The sequence below is a fragment of the Serpula lacrymans genome, assembly GCF_000218685.1.
Source record: "Serpula lacrymans var. lacrymans S7.9 unplaced genomic scaffold SERLAscaffold_7, whole genome shotgun sequence".
Taxonomy (NCBI): domain Eukaryota; kingdom Fungi; phylum Basidiomycota; class Agaricomycetes; order Boletales; family Serpulaceae; genus Serpula; species Serpula lacrymans.
In genome coordinates this window covers 153,954-170,589 of record NW_006763296.1, presented here as the reverse complement: position 1 = coordinate 170,589, position 16,636 = coordinate 153,954, and the positions used below count along the sequence as shown (strand labels likewise).

The 16,636-nt window shown below is 46.4% G+C and overlaps 5 protein-coding genes across 5 annotated transcripts; 2 read left to right on the top strand and 3 right to left on the bottom strand.

Annotated features, from left to right (window-relative positions):
* Positions 1-57: 57 nt before the first annotated feature.
* On the bottom strand, positions 58-455 carry SERLADRAFT_389072 (uncharacterized protein; the record flags this gene model as incomplete). Its single annotated transcript, XM_007318179.1, has 1 exon — positions 58-455. One exon carries the CDS (start codon positions 331-333, stop codon positions 154-156), a length of 180 nt encoding a protein of 59 aa, XP_007318241.1.
* Positions 456-457: 2 nt separating this feature from the next.
* On the bottom strand, positions 458-1,817 carry SERLADRAFT_467170 (uncharacterized protein; the record flags this gene model as incomplete). Its single annotated transcript, XM_007318178.1, has 2 exons — positions 458-1,095; positions 1,155-1,817. 2 exons carry the CDS (start codon positions 1,739-1,741, stop codon positions 774-776), a joined length of 909 nt encoding a protein of 302 aa, XP_007318240.1.
* A 1,291-nt stretch (positions 1,818-3,108) lies between these two features.
* On the top strand, positions 3,109-9,416 carry SERLADRAFT_415401 (uncharacterized protein; the record flags this gene model as incomplete). The annotated part of the gene is made up of 25 exons (XM_007318177.1): positions 3,109-3,220; positions 3,293-3,298; positions 3,406-3,443; positions 3,586-3,596; positions 3,621-3,675; positions 3,749-3,827; positions 3,888-4,126; positions 4,216-4,569; positions 4,631-4,788; positions 4,864-4,932; positions 4,994-5,153; positions 5,209-5,326; positions 5,385-5,617; positions 5,685-5,821; positions 5,880-5,903; positions 5,959-6,681; positions 6,738-6,755; positions 6,933-6,944; positions 7,026-7,530; positions 7,769-7,852; positions 7,962-8,181; positions 8,323-8,627; positions 8,686-8,901; positions 8,956-9,225; positions 9,264-9,416. 25 exons carry the CDS (start codon positions 3,109-3,111, stop codon positions 9,312-9,314), a joined length of 4,197 nt encoding a protein of 1,398 aa, XP_007318239.1.
* On the bottom strand, positions 9,390-10,776 carry SERLADRAFT_467154 (uncharacterized protein; the record flags this gene model as incomplete). Its single annotated transcript, XM_007318176.1, has 3 exons — positions 9,390-9,880; positions 9,941-10,516; positions 10,573-10,776. 3 exons carry the CDS (start codon positions 10,702-10,704, stop codon positions 9,503-9,505), a joined length of 1,086 nt encoding a protein of 361 aa, XP_007318238.1.
* Positions 10,777-13,987: 3,211 nt separating this feature from the next.
* SERLADRAFT_408247 (uncharacterized protein) lies at positions 13,988-16,490 on the top strand (the record flags this gene model as incomplete). Its single annotated transcript, XM_007318175.1, has 11 exons — positions 13,988-14,165; positions 14,227-14,474; positions 14,547-14,561; positions 14,727-14,783; positions 14,816-14,965; positions 15,055-15,119; positions 15,170-15,282; positions 15,346-16,109; positions 16,169-16,296; positions 16,318-16,374; positions 16,433-16,490. 11 exons carry the CDS (start codon positions 13,988-13,990, stop codon positions 16,488-16,490), a joined length of 1,833 nt encoding a protein of 610 aa, XP_007318237.1.
* Positions 16,491-16,636: the final 146 nt, after the last annotated feature.

Sequence of the window (16,636 nt, the reverse complement as noted above, 5' to 3'; positions counted from 1 at the left end):
CCATTTCACCAGAGGTGACATCCCATACCTCAATGGAACTATCAATAGAGCCTGAAGCCATCCTGCGCCCATCTGGTGAGAATGCAATTGAAAGGATTGAGGAACTACACCCCCTTTAAATGAATTATTAGCCAGTCGGTCAGATGCACAATCTCATATCCTGACAGTCTCATCCCATGAACCTGAAGCAACCCTAGATCCATCTCGTGAAAATGCAACACATTTTAGAGAAGCATAGTGGCCTTCAAATGGGCTAGCTAGTAGCTGACCAGAAACAGTATCCCAAATCCTGATAGTCATGTTCTTCAGACGCTGAAGCAATTTTGGATCCATCCGATGAGAAGACACTAGATCTGATATCATCACTATGGCCTTCAAGTTGGGATGTAGTAGTTACTAGTTGCCCAGAAGCAACGTCCCAGATATCGATGGTTTTGCCATCCAAGTTCGAACCAAACTTTGATAGATCTAGAGAGAACGCAGTGAAGGTAGTTAATGTATCAAGATCGAAGCTTTTGTCTATGCTTTTCGCAGGCTGCGCAGTGGAAATATTCCAAACCGTCATCGTCAGACCGCCCAGGAATGTCCTGCCAGCCACAGCGACCACAGACCCATCAAGTGACAATGCAATACTGGAAGAATCATGCACATCTATATCGCCAAACGGACCAGCTACCAGCTGACCAGAAAAGATGTCCCAGATCCTGATAAGATTTCCAGACCTTGAAACAAGCCTAGATCCATATGAAAAGGCCTGCAGCACGAGCTTTGAGTCATTGAATGTCATATGGTGCTGGCCAACCGGCTTGGGCCAACGATGGAATGTTGGTCGTCGGTTCCTTGAAACGGCTTTCAAAGAACGTCTGAATGTCTTTTGATGCTGCAGGCGTCACCTTATCTGCTGTTGGGAGGACAATTTTTTGGCAGGCTTGACGAAAGGGCTCGGGTAAACGGTCGTCTCTGCCTGTGATTATCAACTTGATTGTCTTCGGGAGCTTAGACCATCGCGTAAGGGTATCGAGAAGAGTTTTACGTTGTGGGTTTTGATACGAATCGCCACACTCGTCCAAAGCATCTACGACCACTACAGGATACCTACAGTGACATGTACACAAATCAACACGTTGCTGATAAACTCCAAAGTAGACACGTACCTCGGATTTTCCTGGGCTACCAATTTTTCGTTCATCTGCTCCAATGACTCCTTGATAAGGATGTCGAAATGAGCTGCAATATCAGGTCTTTGGGGATCCACGCTTCCCTCCTTGAGAGCGGTGACAACGGTGGATGCAGCATCCGGATCGAAACGAGCAAGATCGAAGGCGACAGTTCGCCAAAGCGCCGCAGGGTCGCTCAATACCGTATCGCCTCTACGAAAAGTGAATGATCCACCGAGACGATGATCGGCTCTAAGCTTCGAGATCAAGCTAGATGCGATAGCTGATTTCCCAGCTCCTGGGCTTCCTGTGATCCAAAGGATATTCTTTGCTTCCTGTGCGTCCGCCGGTTGGTCGAGCCAGTGTTGAATTTCCGTGAAGATGTCCTTTCGGGTGCCATCCATGCATGGTTGGACGTAGTGGCGGTTGTGATCGACTGGTTTCAACATCGCTAGGATGGTGTCGTCCCCAGAACCAGTGTGAACGTTTGTGATGTTTGTAGCGTTGATGACTTGATTGCCAGTGACATCGTTGTAAGTACGGATATTGGCCTCTGGATTAGCTCCGCTTTGGGTGAGGGGCATGTTGTTTTCTTGGTTATTTCGAATGGGATTGGACGAGATGAGACTTTGGGTTGTGTGAGTGGGGGTTGTGGGTAAGAATTGAGTTTGGTATCGATGGATGAAATCGTGTTTGCTTCGTGCCCATCGTGAATGCAATCCCGTAATAACACGTATTTCCCCGGGCCTCTACAGACGCGCCCACCAACGAGGTCGGCCTTACAGATTTATGACATACACCTGTATATAGCGTTGAGTCCACCAAAGACACCTCTTGCGTCTCACCTCATACAAGGCGCGACGGCATTTAGGGTATCGGACGTTGTCCAGAGGTCCTAGGCTCACCTGTGGATATCGACTAGCAATGAATATCCACGAAAACATTGTTATTATAGGCTCCGCTATTCTGAAAAGCTATCGTCGCGCACTGTGAATGAGTGGAGGCTACGATGGAGATGGTGCCGTTGATTAGTCTGCTTTGATATCGAGGTACAAGCTCCACCCATCATAGCATCATTATTCCTGGTATGTTATGTCATCCCTAAATTGTCCAAGTTATAATGCACAATGTCTGGTTGCGGTGACTGTTTACCATATGATTACCATGATAATTCTACCGACATGGTCATAGTTCAAACCTTCAAGGTTCTTGGTGATATTTCTGTCGTGTTATTTTGCATCCGCAAGTATACTGGCGCAGTCATACGGCGAGCAAATTAACGGTGAAGCCTAGATGCCAGAGAGGATGATGGCCGTCGTGCGACACAAGCGCAGTATTGAGGTGCCAGTGTACTATTTTAGTTTTTCATTCCACCAACACCTGCTTCCAATCATTGACATCTGAGTGATCGCAGCACTGCTTGACATGTGTTCTTTCCATTGAGTTGTACGAAAGCGAGGAGAATTTTGACTCGAACGTATGGTTCTGACTGACTCGACGTGATTATCTGATTCCAGAGCCGCCCTATGGTCCGATATCTGGCATTGTAATCAGAGATCATCCGAGCGAGAATAGTAGACAAGATGGTTTATAGCAGCCTGAGCGCGTTACTTTTGGCATGGTGGAGGCCATATAGTAGTTGGAGAATTTAAAAAGTTACGGGAGGATAGCAATGTGCCGTGGACATTGAGATGAAGGTATGAAACAAGGGCGAACTGCTGCGTAAGCCTGCGGCCTGCGCGCGTGGAACAAATCCCAGCTGGAAGAGGCGGTGCCGAAACTTGCGTCTGATCGGCAAGTTGTATCTACCTTAGTACCGACGGAAGGGCTGAGAGCTCATTTCTGACTCCCTTCAAGCACCCCTCTCCCATCTACGTCTCATATCTCACCTACAAACCTGCCTTGTTTCTAGCTGCCTTACTATATCTTAACAAGGTCCACGCCAAGAGCCATGTCGTCGGCTGAGGATGACTATAACGACAACGAGCAAGGCTCCATTTCCATGCCTGGCTCAAAGAAGAGGAGGATCCAGCGCGCATGTGACATATGCCGTCGCAAAAAGAGTCTGTCCTTTTTACTTTCAAATTGAGGCTTTGCGTTCGCCTTAGCTGATTGCCACTCGTTTCTTTCTCCAGTTCGCTGTGAGTCTACTCTTTGTGCTTGCCAAGTTGGGACCTAATGATTTCCTCGGCGGAATGTAAAGGCGATGGTAGCCAAATGCCTGGCAATCGATGCTCGAATTGCATAGCATATAGCTTTGAGTGCACTTATGTCGAGGCTGCAAAGGTATGTGAATACCCTCTACCCTCTGACTGGATTATCGAAGGATTTTCATTGGATCTTTTTCTTGCTCGATGTCCTTCTCTGTGGCAGAAGCGAGGTCCTCCTAAAGGGTCAGTGTCGTGTATATCTATGCGCGTATATGTAGTGCCTGATCAAGTGTGTCACGGTTCGTGTTATCAGGTATGTCGAAAGCCTCGAAAACCGCCTCGAGAAGATGGAGAAATTGCTGCAGAAGGTACAGACAACGACCGCCGTTTGCCATCCCCCTCTAACTTTCTTTGGGATCATGACTGACTGCTACATTGTAGGTCTGCCCAGACGCAGATTTCACTCAGGAGCTCGGGGGCGGTCACATCGATAGGGAGAAATGGGCCAAGGCTGGCCAGGGTGCGTCTACGATGACAGCTAGCCATATTATGGGCGCTCCTTCCACCTCGACGGTCACAGGCGCTGCCACTCCCGCGGAAGATCTGGTCCCCAGTGACGACGAGGAGTTGATTCAGCTCCGCTTAACAGAGAGTATCCGAAGCATGGCCATTAACCCAATGCATTACAGGTTTTTTGGGAAATCGAGCGGGATCATGTTCATTCAGAAAGCCATTGATCTTAAGAAAGAGTACACTGGCGATGAAGATTCCGAGAATTTTTGGGTGCGCAAGCGCCCCGAGTTTGATAGTTGTTTTCCAGTGAGTATATGCGCGACTCTCTCTATCATCCTGTCTCTGCGATGCGTGGATGATTAATTTTTGCTTTGATTTTGTCTCCCGCCATTCAGTGGGAGCTGGCTGGTAAGACTATAGTGGATCCGAATTATGTGTTTCCAGACGATGATTTGGGATTGGCGTTGGTGGATCTTTATTTTAACTATATCAACTCGCTGTATCCTTTCCTGCACCGACCGAGTTTCGAGAGTAGCATCGCGGAAGGTCTCCACCTGCGTGACTCCTCCTTCGGTGCCGTCTATCTGCTTGTCTGTGCGGTAGGCTCGCGATGGTCAGATGACCCACGCGTCTTCCTGGAAAATACTACTTCTGAACATTCATGCGGTTGGAAATATTTTGAGCAAGTTCAGATGGTCAGGAAAACTCTCCTTGGCCCTCCTTGTTTGTATGATCTACAGGTGTACTGCGTAAGTCTTGGTTACGATAATGTGGATGTTGTGGCAATATCGTTAATCCCTTGCTCTTTAGCTATCTGTCATATTCTTGCAAGGCTCTTCTGCCCCGCAGGCTTGCTGGACCATAGTTGGGATAGGAGTGCGTCTGGCTCAGGATGTAGGCGCTCATAGACGCAAAGTTTATAACCCAAAACCAACGATGGAGGACGAACTGTGGAAGCGCGCGTTCTGGTACGGTTGTTTTCTTGCTTCATAACAGGTACCAGACCTGGGGCGTGCTTACACTTTACTTTGTTTATCATGCAGGGTTCTCGTTACTCTGGACAGAATAAGTAGTTCTTCGTTGGGCCGACCGTGTGCTATTCAAGATGAAGAGTACGTTTTTTCTGCCAGCTATCTTTCAGTGTTTCTATGCTTACTGGTTTTTCAACTGCAGCATCGATCTCGAGTTGCCTATCGAATGCGACGACGAGTATTGGGAGACATCCGACCCTGAAAAGGCATTTAAACAACCATCAGACAAACCATCAGCCGTCTCATATTTCGTCAACCTGTTGAAGCTCCATCAAATTCTCGCTTTCGCTTTGCGAACAATCGTATGAGATTTTGCCCTTATGTTATAGTAGTTAGCGATGCTCATTTCAAATCCAGTACTCTATCAATAAGTCCAAAGTCCTCCTTGGTTTTGTCGGACAGCAGTGGGAGCAGCATATTGTTGCTGAGCTTGACTCTGCCTTGAACAAATGGATCGATGCAGTCCCAGATCATCGTAAGTTCGTTTACTCAAATTTGAACAATGCCTCAGTTTCGCTCCTTCTCTGTTGCAGTCAGATGGGATCCAAACCGTGAAGACGACCGTTTCTTCATGCAGTCTGCGGGCCTCTACGCTACGTACTATCACCTTCAGATCCTCATTCACCGGCCCTTTATCCCCTCCCCTCGCAAACCCTCTCCGCTATCCTTCCCTTCCCTTGCTATCTGCACGAACGCCGCACGGTCGTGTAGTCATGTGATTGATATACTACGCAAACGATCTGGGGTTGCGAGCCCTTATGTACAGGTGCGTGACTTGTGAAAGAGGGTTTGTGTGTACTGTATGAAATTGATACGTCTTCTTTGGGTGCAAGATGTCCGCTTTTACTGCAGGTATCGTACTCCTTCTCAATATTTGGGGCGGTAAACGGTCTGGTCTTGCCACGGATCCAATTAAGGAGATGTCCGACGTGCATAAGTGTATGCAAGTGTTACGAGTTTGCGAACGACGGTACGAGAAATCTGAGTACCTTTCACCATTATTTTACTTATGTTCTATGTTATAACAGTTGGCATTCGGCTGGTCGTCTGTGGTTTGTCCCGTGCAATATCACTCCTTGGGTTTTATGAGGCTAAGAACATTCACAGGGATATACTCTACGAACTTGCTTCTGTCGGAGACCTCCCTCTCCCACAACCAAGTCCCACCGGCGGCAACAAACGTGAACGCGATTCCGATAGTCCTATATCCGCTGCTCCCTCTAGCTCGAGCTCCGCGGCTGTCGTTCCAGAGGTTCCTCGAAATATTGCAGGCTCGCGCCGTGTATCCCATGATATTCAGCCACCACAACAGCAACAAAAACAGCAGCTGCAGCCAGCACCGACACCGCCCAATCCAGCAGCTGTGTTTAACTTGCCTGTGTATAGTGACGACCTCGGTCGGCTGCCTCTCCATGGTCAAGTGAACTTTGCCAATCCAAGCGGGGCGAACCCTCTCGATGCGTCGGCTGGCATGTGGTTTCCCATGGGCACGCCCTCTGCGCCCACTCAGCCTAGATCGTCCGGGGTATTGGCAAACGCTGGGGTGGGACCATACCGTGATGTGTCAGCGCCGGCGTACACGATGGACGAGCTGTTCTATGATCAGATGGCGAACCAGTATGCTTCCCCATTTTCGTCTGCGCAGGCTGGAGCAACGGGCCAGTTTGGAGGCCCTGGACCATCTATGCAAGCGTTGATGGGCGGTACAAGCGCTGCGACACAGCAGCATGTGGGGATGTTAGGGCATGCAGGTGTGCATGCTGCTAATTCGGTTATGGATGATGATGATGATACGATGGCGATGTGGTCGAATGCGCCTACTGGCTTTGAGTGAGTGGAATTGTGATGTGCGTGATTTGAGCTGATGTTGATTCGGCGTGCCTTAGGTTGGATGACTGGGGAACGTATATCACTAGTGTGTCTGGTTTGGTGCATCACGATGGAGCTGGTCGGCAGAATATAAACGAGCACCGGCGTTGAACCCGAGTCTGGTCATAATTTTTATCTCCTCTCATTCTCATTGTTTCTTCTGATTTTGTTCTTTTTTTCTATTTCCTTGACATGCTCTAATATATATCTAGAATCTTCGTGGTGTACGTTAGGGTGTAATCATAGAGCTAGTAAGCTACATACTATCCTTTGCTCCTGTATATAACTTTGTCATGTCGAACTAGTTGTAGCAAATACATTGGAGATGGACGAATAGGGGGAGTGTATCAGTGTAAGCTATGTGACTACGATCATCTGTTGAATGAGGGTGTTATCAAGCTATTGCATGATCAGAATAAGGAGAAATATTTGGGAATACGTTCTGATATGCCCCCATCGCATGGATGTTGTAGAAACAGAAAGCATAAACGATATATGACATTTCTTAAGATCAAAGAACTACAGCACTCAATAATCCTATCGCATCCTCAGCATTTCCTCGACTCGCTCCTTATACCGCTTCGACTCACTGCCCCACCCCCCGATGCGCCTCATGGTCCCGCCAACATCGACTCCAAGATGGCGAATGAGTTCCTGCTGCTTTTTCTTTGTGGGCCGGTGGTGGCTAAGACACCACCATATAATGCCCTTCGTAGAAAGCATTTCGCGCAGAGACTCTTCGCATCCGGGACTGCAAGGTGGGGTGATGCGAAAAAGACGAGCAACGGTGCGGCGGAGGAGACGGGGGAGGTAGAGGAAGAGGGGAGGATCGAGCCCTGATAACAGGTATCCAGGACAAATATACACACTGTTACATGCTAATAGTGGAGGAGAACGTGTACGTACAGATGATATCCGTTGCATCCTGCATGACCGACTCGAGTTCTGGGTATTGGCCATCGGCGACCCATCCGCGTGAGTTTCGGTCGAGAGCACCCCTGACTCTCAGGCAGAACTCGGCGTCTGAGGTTCTCTCCCAGCCTGGTAGCCAGTAGAGGGTGTCGAGGGGTACGTAGGGGATGTTGAGAGCCTGGGCGAGGAAGAGTCCGAGGGTGGACTAAAGTGGGAAGAAGTGGGTGGCATGTTGTCATTACTGTCAGATTGTGAAGCAGCCAGAGTGACTTGCCTTGCCCGTCCCTACTCGAGAGAAAGAGTGTTTTCAGTCTTATGGATGGGTATAGAAAGGAGCGTCACACACCGACGTTCCCTATTATGTGGATCCTGTACCTTCCTTGCTCGTCACCCAGAAGCGGAGGGACCTCCATCGAATAAACTTTGCCAGGAAAGAGGACCCACGAATGTACTTTGGCTTTCACCATATCTCGACATGCGTTTCGGAACCGATTGGCATGGGATCAAAACTGAGTCAAACCATGCATTGCTTCCATGCTGTCTGCCACGGTAAGCTGCGCTTGTCTGGGGGGTGGTTCCTTTAAGCTTCCCTTTACTGGCAGTTACATGTAATGATATATACAGGGTTGTTACGTTTGTCTTCTTATCTCCGCTATTGGACGTGATAACCCATGTCTGTTGTGGTCCCAGTCGACATTTTGATCCTTGGTGCTGGATGGACGTCCAAATTTCTTATACCACTCTGTGAATCCCGTGGTCTTTCGTTTGCAGCCACATCTCGTGCTGGAGGCAATGGCACCATCAAATTCGAGTTTGGCGACGACGGCGACGACGAAGAGCAATACAATGCTCTTCCCAACGCCCAGACCGTGCTCATAACATTCCCCATCACCGGCAATGGTGCCTCTACGCGTCTCGTCCAATCCTACGCTCATACACATGGCCAATTATCAGAAACACACTTCATCCAGCTTGGGACGACGAGCATATGGGATGTGAGCACGTACCATTTAGAAGTTATCAAGTATAGTACTATTTGTATTCGCTGTGTAGATGTCGGCCATGAAAGACACGACGTCTGCTTGGTTCGACCGTCAGTCACCTGTCAATGATCATCCCCGTGCACGAGCAGAAGCCGAGTTCTTAGCCTTGTCCTCCGGTTCAGTCTCCACAACCGTCCTTAATCTCTCTGGTCTCTGGGGTGGCGAGCGCTCGGTGAAGAATTGGATCGGAAGGGTCCTGAATTCGAAAGAATCTCTCAGAAATAGAGTCAGTACCTATTCTTTCACGCATCTTCAACCACTGGACAATTCGCTCTTACAGGGAAGCCTACACATGGTCCACGGCATAGACGTTGCCCGCGCCATCCTCGCTGTTCATGTACAGTTTGGTCTGGCGAAAGGACAGCGTTGGATTATAAATGATATGCGCGTGCACGATCTCTGGGAGCTAGCAGCAGCTTGGGGAGACCCAAATATTAGTGGTCAGGTTGATGGGGATGCTAGTACTAAGCAGGGCTCTGTTCCACTGGATGATAGTGACCCTCCAGGTCCACAACCACGATGGGTGATGGAGCTTATGATGGAGGAAGGTGTGCGTGGGCTGCCTCGTGAACTTAATCGTATGGGAAGGCTATTAGATTCGAGAGAGTTTTGGACGACGTTTGGGTTATTGCCGAGTAACGCTCGCTTACAATAAATAGGCCGATGCTTTCTTATACCGTTGTACTTTTAATGTTGTAGAGTAGGAGGTCGGAACAACTACAAGCAGAAGTGCTCCATGTAGAATGTTTGAGGGAAAACACTGAAACACATGTTCTACACATTAGTATTGATACAATGTACATTTTCGCGCAAAGAGATAATAGTAATCACGACACTTCTTCCATATCGTCGTCGTCGTCATCATCGTCATCGTCATCTTCCTCCTCTTCTTCTGGAAGAGCCATTGTCACATCCTGTGAACCACCAGCTATCATACCCATGCCGCCCTCCGCCTTTATGCCATCCTTCGTAAACACTTCTGATAACTCCCACATTCCATTGTACTCCCCGCTTCGATTCAGTTGTCCAATCTCCCCAAGGACCTCTTTGAGATAAGCCTCTGGCTGTTGAGTACGCTCTCGAAGAGGCTTGATGCTCCACCGAGGCTGTTCGCGGAATAGCGTGAACAGGAGATCCAGCAGTTGGTTGCGGGGCATGCGCGCCATGCGCTCGAAGGCGCCTTTTGCTGGCTTTGGTTTGGATTTCTGAAGATATGAAAATAGATATATCGTTACTGACACGAAAATGAAGGGATTGTTGCTTACGATGAGATCGGAAAACGCCCCTCCTGCGCCAACTCCCACTCCGCTGCTGAGTCGGTTGATTCCTCCTCTCCCTCCACTCACACCAGCGTCCTCAATCATTCTAATTTGTCTCCGTGGGGTGTTATACTTCCTGCTTCTCTCACGCATTTGTCGTCTATAGGACTCGTTGAATATAGGACGTAAATTACACTCATGTTTAATTCTCCCCGTAAGAATTGTCGTACGCGCGCGGTTATTGACTGGTGGTGTCGAGGTGGGGGCAGAAGATGTAGGCGGAACCGGCTCCTTCGGTCGCTCAGCTACGACAAGCTGGTTGTCGACGTCGTCGTTCACCATGTCGAGTTCATACCGGTCAACGTGGACATCCCCTTCGCCCGGGACGAAAGCTGCATTGCTGGAAAACGGTGGGAGAGCAGGGTCCCGTGGGGTGGTATCTGACGGGTCTGGGGGGAGGAAGAGGACGATACGAGGGGATTTTCCTGTCGGCCCTACGGCGTCTGGATAGACGCGGACAGTAGCTAAGTGTATATTTTCAGCGTCAATGGAAGACCAGCGTTCCATGAGGTGTTTTGGTACCTGTATAATTCTCGTTAGGTATGATGCCCCGGAAGGAATGAAATGGAACGGCGCACCTTGACGAGCCACACACGCCCATTTCCCTTGTCGAGCATAAGTTCCTCGTCGGGATCCGGTAATGTTTCTTCATCTGGCTGGAGACCGTCTGGGTCGAACGGCTTTTTCTCGTCTTCCACAATGTCGTCCATGTTGGTGCGACGGTATTCGACGACTCAGGTTGGAGAGAAAGGTGTGTAGTCTTGTTCTAAGTGGGTGGTCTCGACGCCACAGACATATTGTTAGGATTCAAGGACGCTGCCAAATAACGGAAAGTGCCGAACGTATCAAGCAACACGTGATCCGAATACATACCCGCGTATTGACTTTCAAGTTGACTGGCCTTAAAAATACAAGTTGCACTCGTCGCAGCTTTGCTGCAACTGTCAGGTGCCTGCGGCACCTTCCACACCCGTGGTGCCACAAAAAACCATGCGAGCAAAACTAAGCGACAAAATGTGCTCCCACGTGCTCCGCATGTGACTTTTGGGACCACTGTCCCCTTCATTTTAGATTATTGGACTCAATTGTAAGGACCATTCATTTTCTTATCTTCTCACTCTATGTCTTGGTTCTCAAACACTTTTTCTGTTACACCTATGGCTTTAGGGCTGGAGGTATCCTTTGCTATTCTGCTTCTCATAGCCCTCACGGGCTTTCTCAATCATTGTTACCACTTCATATCACAGATCAGAGACTGGGTAACACTCCCAGCCAGCCAGCACAATGGGTAAAGGACTGGTGGTAGACATCTCACCAACTAGCTCCAAGCCCTATCAGTGTCTGGAGATACTAATAGATGCTTTAGTCAGGATTGTACCTCATCATGAGGATACGGTTCCTGGACATGCGTGACAACACTTATTATTAGTACACTTTTCTCACCTGCTGATTAATCTTCCAAAGTCGTACAATAGTTGTCCTTTTTCTTATTGGTTGATTTTCCCCTCAGACCACTTTCCTTTTATTCCTCTTTCGGTCTGAGGGATAGACAGTTAGCTATATAAAGCCTTACCTATTCATGTATAGTCCCTTAGCTTTTTATTACTTGAATTATCCACTGTGCTCCTCATCAGGAACCTCTGAGTCTACTCCCATATCCTCTACTTGCTATATTCACTAGCATCTGTTGATCTCCAAGACTTACTGTACCTCTTACTCCCTGCAAGTGCAGTGGAGACCGGTATTGTTTTTGTTATAGTTTATCATTGCCTCACATCAATGTGCACCAAGTTCATTTGGAACTATTATCCATGTCTCAGTACAGTTGCTTCTCATTCTCCTTATCATTTCTTGACATATGGCCAACATGTTAGTATGTTCTCTTGTTCAATTGCTATGTTATGATCTGAAACACTCCTCCTGTTTCAGTTTAAAAGCATGTAGGTTGATTTCAGACTACTGGTAGAGCCAAACAATTATATTTTGTAGATGAGCAGCTGAGGCTACTTAAACAATTTCACTGAAGATGTTCTGTAACTAATCCCCATTAACAACTCTTCCATACTCCCCAGCTTCTATCTTTTATCCCAAGTGTGAATTAGACTATACATCAGGAAAACATGGTTTGGCTACAAGTGCTAAAAAGTATGTACTACTTTGTACTTTCTGTTATTATAGCAAATATATTTGTCATATTAGTTCATATCAATTAGTACAATTAGTAGAAAGTCAGTTGCTCTATAGTGTACTATAGCACACTATATGGCTTTAAGTACTAAATAGTACGGTATTATAGCAAACTATGGCATGCTAAATTGCTCTAAATTGCGGATAATACTGTGCTATAGCATACTATATTGTGTGAGGAATCGATTTTTCTTATCGCATTCCCGTCATGTCGTGGTTATCAGACTTGATCCCTGTCACTCCTCTTGCCCTTGGACTGGAGATCACAGCCGGTATCTTATTACTTTTATCCTTTTTCTTCTTATTCTCTATTCACATTCACGTCCTATCGTACTTACAACGAAGGAGACTTGTTGTAGACCCTCAAGAAGATATCCAAATGACATAGCAACGATCCAATGCTATGTCTGGGAATACTTCGGAGGGATATTGATAAGCAAAGAAGGTTGTGAGTCAGCGCCTTCTCATGGGCTTACTGATACAGCCAATTGCACACCCCTTACCAATACCTTTTCTCATATGATTAGTAAATACGATAGATCAGACCACTTTCTCCTTCTTTTCTTATTGGTTAGCTAGCTGGTCAGACCACTTTCTGAATTCTTCCCTTTCTCCGTCTGACCCTCGCCGTTCACTATATAAAGAAGTACATACTCGATGTATTATTCTTTAGTTCAATATTAGTTTGGATTTGCGCCTATACCGATACTCTTCAAAAGCTCATACCCTGATTCACCGCCTTCCAGCAAGGACTTGACCAGGCATTGTATTTTGTTATATAGCTTCGTATTTGTTGCCTGACATATTGGTCTGAATGATAAATAATGTAGTTTTATAGCAAATAAAGCCAACTAAAGCCAACCAAAGCACAGTCAATTGTAGTGACTGTGCTTTAGTTGGCTTGATTTTTTATAGTACACTATATGTGCCATTTATAACAATCCATGACAATCTATAATTCTCTATATCTTTCTATACCTATTCATAATGCCATACAGTTTCACACATTGAAAAAAAGCACACAAACCATTATTTATTCATAGAGCAGGCAGAAACAATATATAATAAAACCCATTATAACAGCAGAGGAAATGACTACAACATTAATCTAGATGCTTTAGCTGCCTCTTCTAAAGTGTTGAAGTCAAGTGAAAGTTGTGCAGTTGACCCTCCTATTATAGGACCTTCCCTATAGAAATTTTTAAAATATGTTTTATAATATGTTGTTATTGAAGACTTACCAAACAAAACTCTCTATCTCATCAGATATGTTATCCATATATGTGGGAGATTGTTTCACGAACTTCTTCAAAAGGTTCATATAATAATCCCATTTATAAATAGTTTAATGGCGCAATGTGTAGCCAGGTGGTGACACAAAAAATTGCCAAAATGCCAAAAGTACTGAATGGAAAGCAAAGGTAGGTGCAATTTGATTGCCTAATAGAGGTGGTGCTGATTAGCCACAAGTACAAAAAACGCAACATTAATTAGTATCAACTTTGGTGCATGACACCACATATCAAGACAAACTCTAATATGCACACTACTATAGCTTCTTTGACCATCAAACACTCCAGCCAAACTTAGTTCGAAAGCTTTCAAATAATATCGGGAAAGGATGATCACTCTTTAAATTAAAAATGCAAAGATACGGCAAACTGATCAATTTGAATCGATTGCCGGCACGAGTAAAGTTCTTTCACCAAATAGAAACAAACACCAGAGACAATTGATTATCTAAGCTGGCAATGTCCGAAGGCGAATAAATATGGAACGCTCTGCTAAAGAGAGCCTTGTACCGCGATGGAACCCGGCCCTCGACGAAGTAGCCGGGTCCCCAAGAATTACAATACCCCTGTTCAAGAGGAAAGTATAGACGATGAAGACGTTGCGCCTCAAAGAAAGCGTCAAAAGGGGGCAGCAAGTCACAAACCGGCTGAGACAAAGTTATCCAAAGCAAAACCAACAGTCGTGAGGAGAGGTAATCGTGGCAAGCTTGAAATGATGCCCACCATGAATCTCGACATTTTGTTCCTTGCAAGTTCCTGGATACTTTATGATATTCTTTGCAAGCTCAAATTTTGAACTGGTACAGATCATGAGCTTCTTGCTTCCCATGGACATTTTGAACCTCGCTCGGACGACCAAGAGCTTCCGACAGCTTCTCATGCACAAGTCATCCGCATCCATCTGGAAGAATGCACGTCAGCAGCTTGAGGGTTTACCAGACTGTCCATCCGATCTTTCAGAGCCTCAGTTTGTAAATCTCGCTTTCGACCCTCATTGCCACGTATGTATGAAATTGTTACGGGCTTACCCCTGGTCAAGTTGATATGTGTAGTCTGATATGCTCTCCTGACAGGAGTGCGGAAAAATAGTACGTACTGTTCTATGGGAGTTGCGTGTTCGGTATTGCCCGTCATGTCGGTCAAAAAAGTAAAATTTGTCGACTCTTTCCCTCCCCGTGTTTGCGCTCACATCAATAACAGCACAAATTCACCCCAAAATATTGAGTCTCAGACGTTAGGGTTGAGTTCTTTAGGGTCGTCTGAAGTCTTACCGTGCTCTAAAGTTTACAGTCACGGTCGATCAAAATTCAGTGAGCACCTATTTTACATACCCATGCTACAGTCTTATTTTAGTCTGAAAGATAGATCTGTGGTTCACAAACGATCGGTTTTTAACGATTGGAATAATAAAATGCCTACATTATTAGTGAATCCCGATGAGGCACTTGCTTATCTCGACCAGCTGCGACGCACCAAAGCCAAAATCGAGAAGGTGCGTTTTATGGTTACAATCCTACCTTTCATTCTCTTCTTCCTGAGACCTGTACTCTCAGCATGCTGTGTTGTGCTATGAGTGGCAAGAGGCGATTAGTTCTTCGCGAAGATGCGAGCGTCGCGATGCAGGAAGAGCAAGAATGGACGCGTTAGTACTTTTGGCTACTTCTTGTATCATCACTCTGAGCACATCATTCATCAGTATCAAAGCCTGGATGAAAGAACATGGCTGGGAGAAAGAGCTAGACTATTTCACTTGGGATCAAATTACCCGCCTCTCGTTGATAAAGGAACAGAAGCTGCTGACAGAACGTAGTAAGTATTTTAATGTTGATATCGGTTTCTTCCTCAAGCTTAAATCATCTCCCCCCTCGTTAGTTTGGAATAAGATCCGCCTTTCACTGATTAATTGGATGAACAAGCTCAGGGACATTCGACTTGAGGAAACGGTATTCAAAGCTCGTCGCGAATGCTTAATTAGCGCGTATTGCGAATATCTCAAGCAACCACCCAATGCCAACGACACATGCGATATTTTACCTCATGTGGGTGACATAGCTACCTTCAAATCGTTTGAAGATCTTATTAAGGCTCCGGTAGATGTCGATGTCAATGCGCAGAGCTTCTCAGATGCATTTGTTCAATTACCAGCATACGTGACGGAGTGGCGAAGGAAGATTGAAGGACAGTTGGTTTCCTGTCTACTCCCCGAAGGCACCTCACCTATGTCCAAAACAGCCATTGATCATCACTCTCCCAAGATTGCGTGTTTAAACCTTGCAAGAGTGGCATTTTGTCGGCCATTTACTGAAAACGATGTCTCAGTAACGTTTTACCCCGATGTGTTATTGAAGAGATGTTTCATAGAGCCATATACGCTTCGTCACATGTCAGATTGGGACAAATGGCAGGATCCCAAAATAATTGAAATTAAGACAATGAATGGCTGCCCTTGGTCACTGGAGGATTCGAAGGGAAGAAATGTAATCGAAGTATCCGACGCAGCTATACCAATTATTCGTGCCAGTGGATTGGACCCTGATATCGCCACCACGTCCGATATGGATGATTTGGATGCGAGATTTCGTTGTGGATCCTGCAGTTCGGCGATGGGGGTGATACCATACACATGGCGCTCAGCAGTAGGTTTTCCCCCATACTTATGGGTCATCCTTTTGATTTTTTTCGAATTGGACTCCAGGTGGCGCACGCGGTTAGCTACCACGATAGGCTCGGAAGGCGTGTGGGAAAGGCATCGTGGACCGTCCTCAATGGCGAAGATCGCAATGAAAACCTACGGAAAACCAAATCGCCCCCTTTTTTCAACAGGTTTGAGTGTGCTCTTTGCAGGACAAGTGTCGATAACCGGGATTGGAGAAATGGTGTGTTGTTGCATCTTCTTCACGAGTGAGTGGTCAATTTTGTATTATTATTGTTAACTCAAGAAATAACATAAAATTGAAAGGCATAAGATCCCGGTGGATAAGGTGCAGGAGGATGTTCATATGAGAGGACCGTTTTGATTATTTCGCTACACTCGTTTGGAGCGCTTTTGCTGAGGGATTTGGTAGCAACATTTCCTGTGACCCATAATTATCTTTCTTAAACATGCTTCGAGTTTAATGTCACTGGATATGCTTGTTACTGTCTGGCTACGAGTATATTGAGT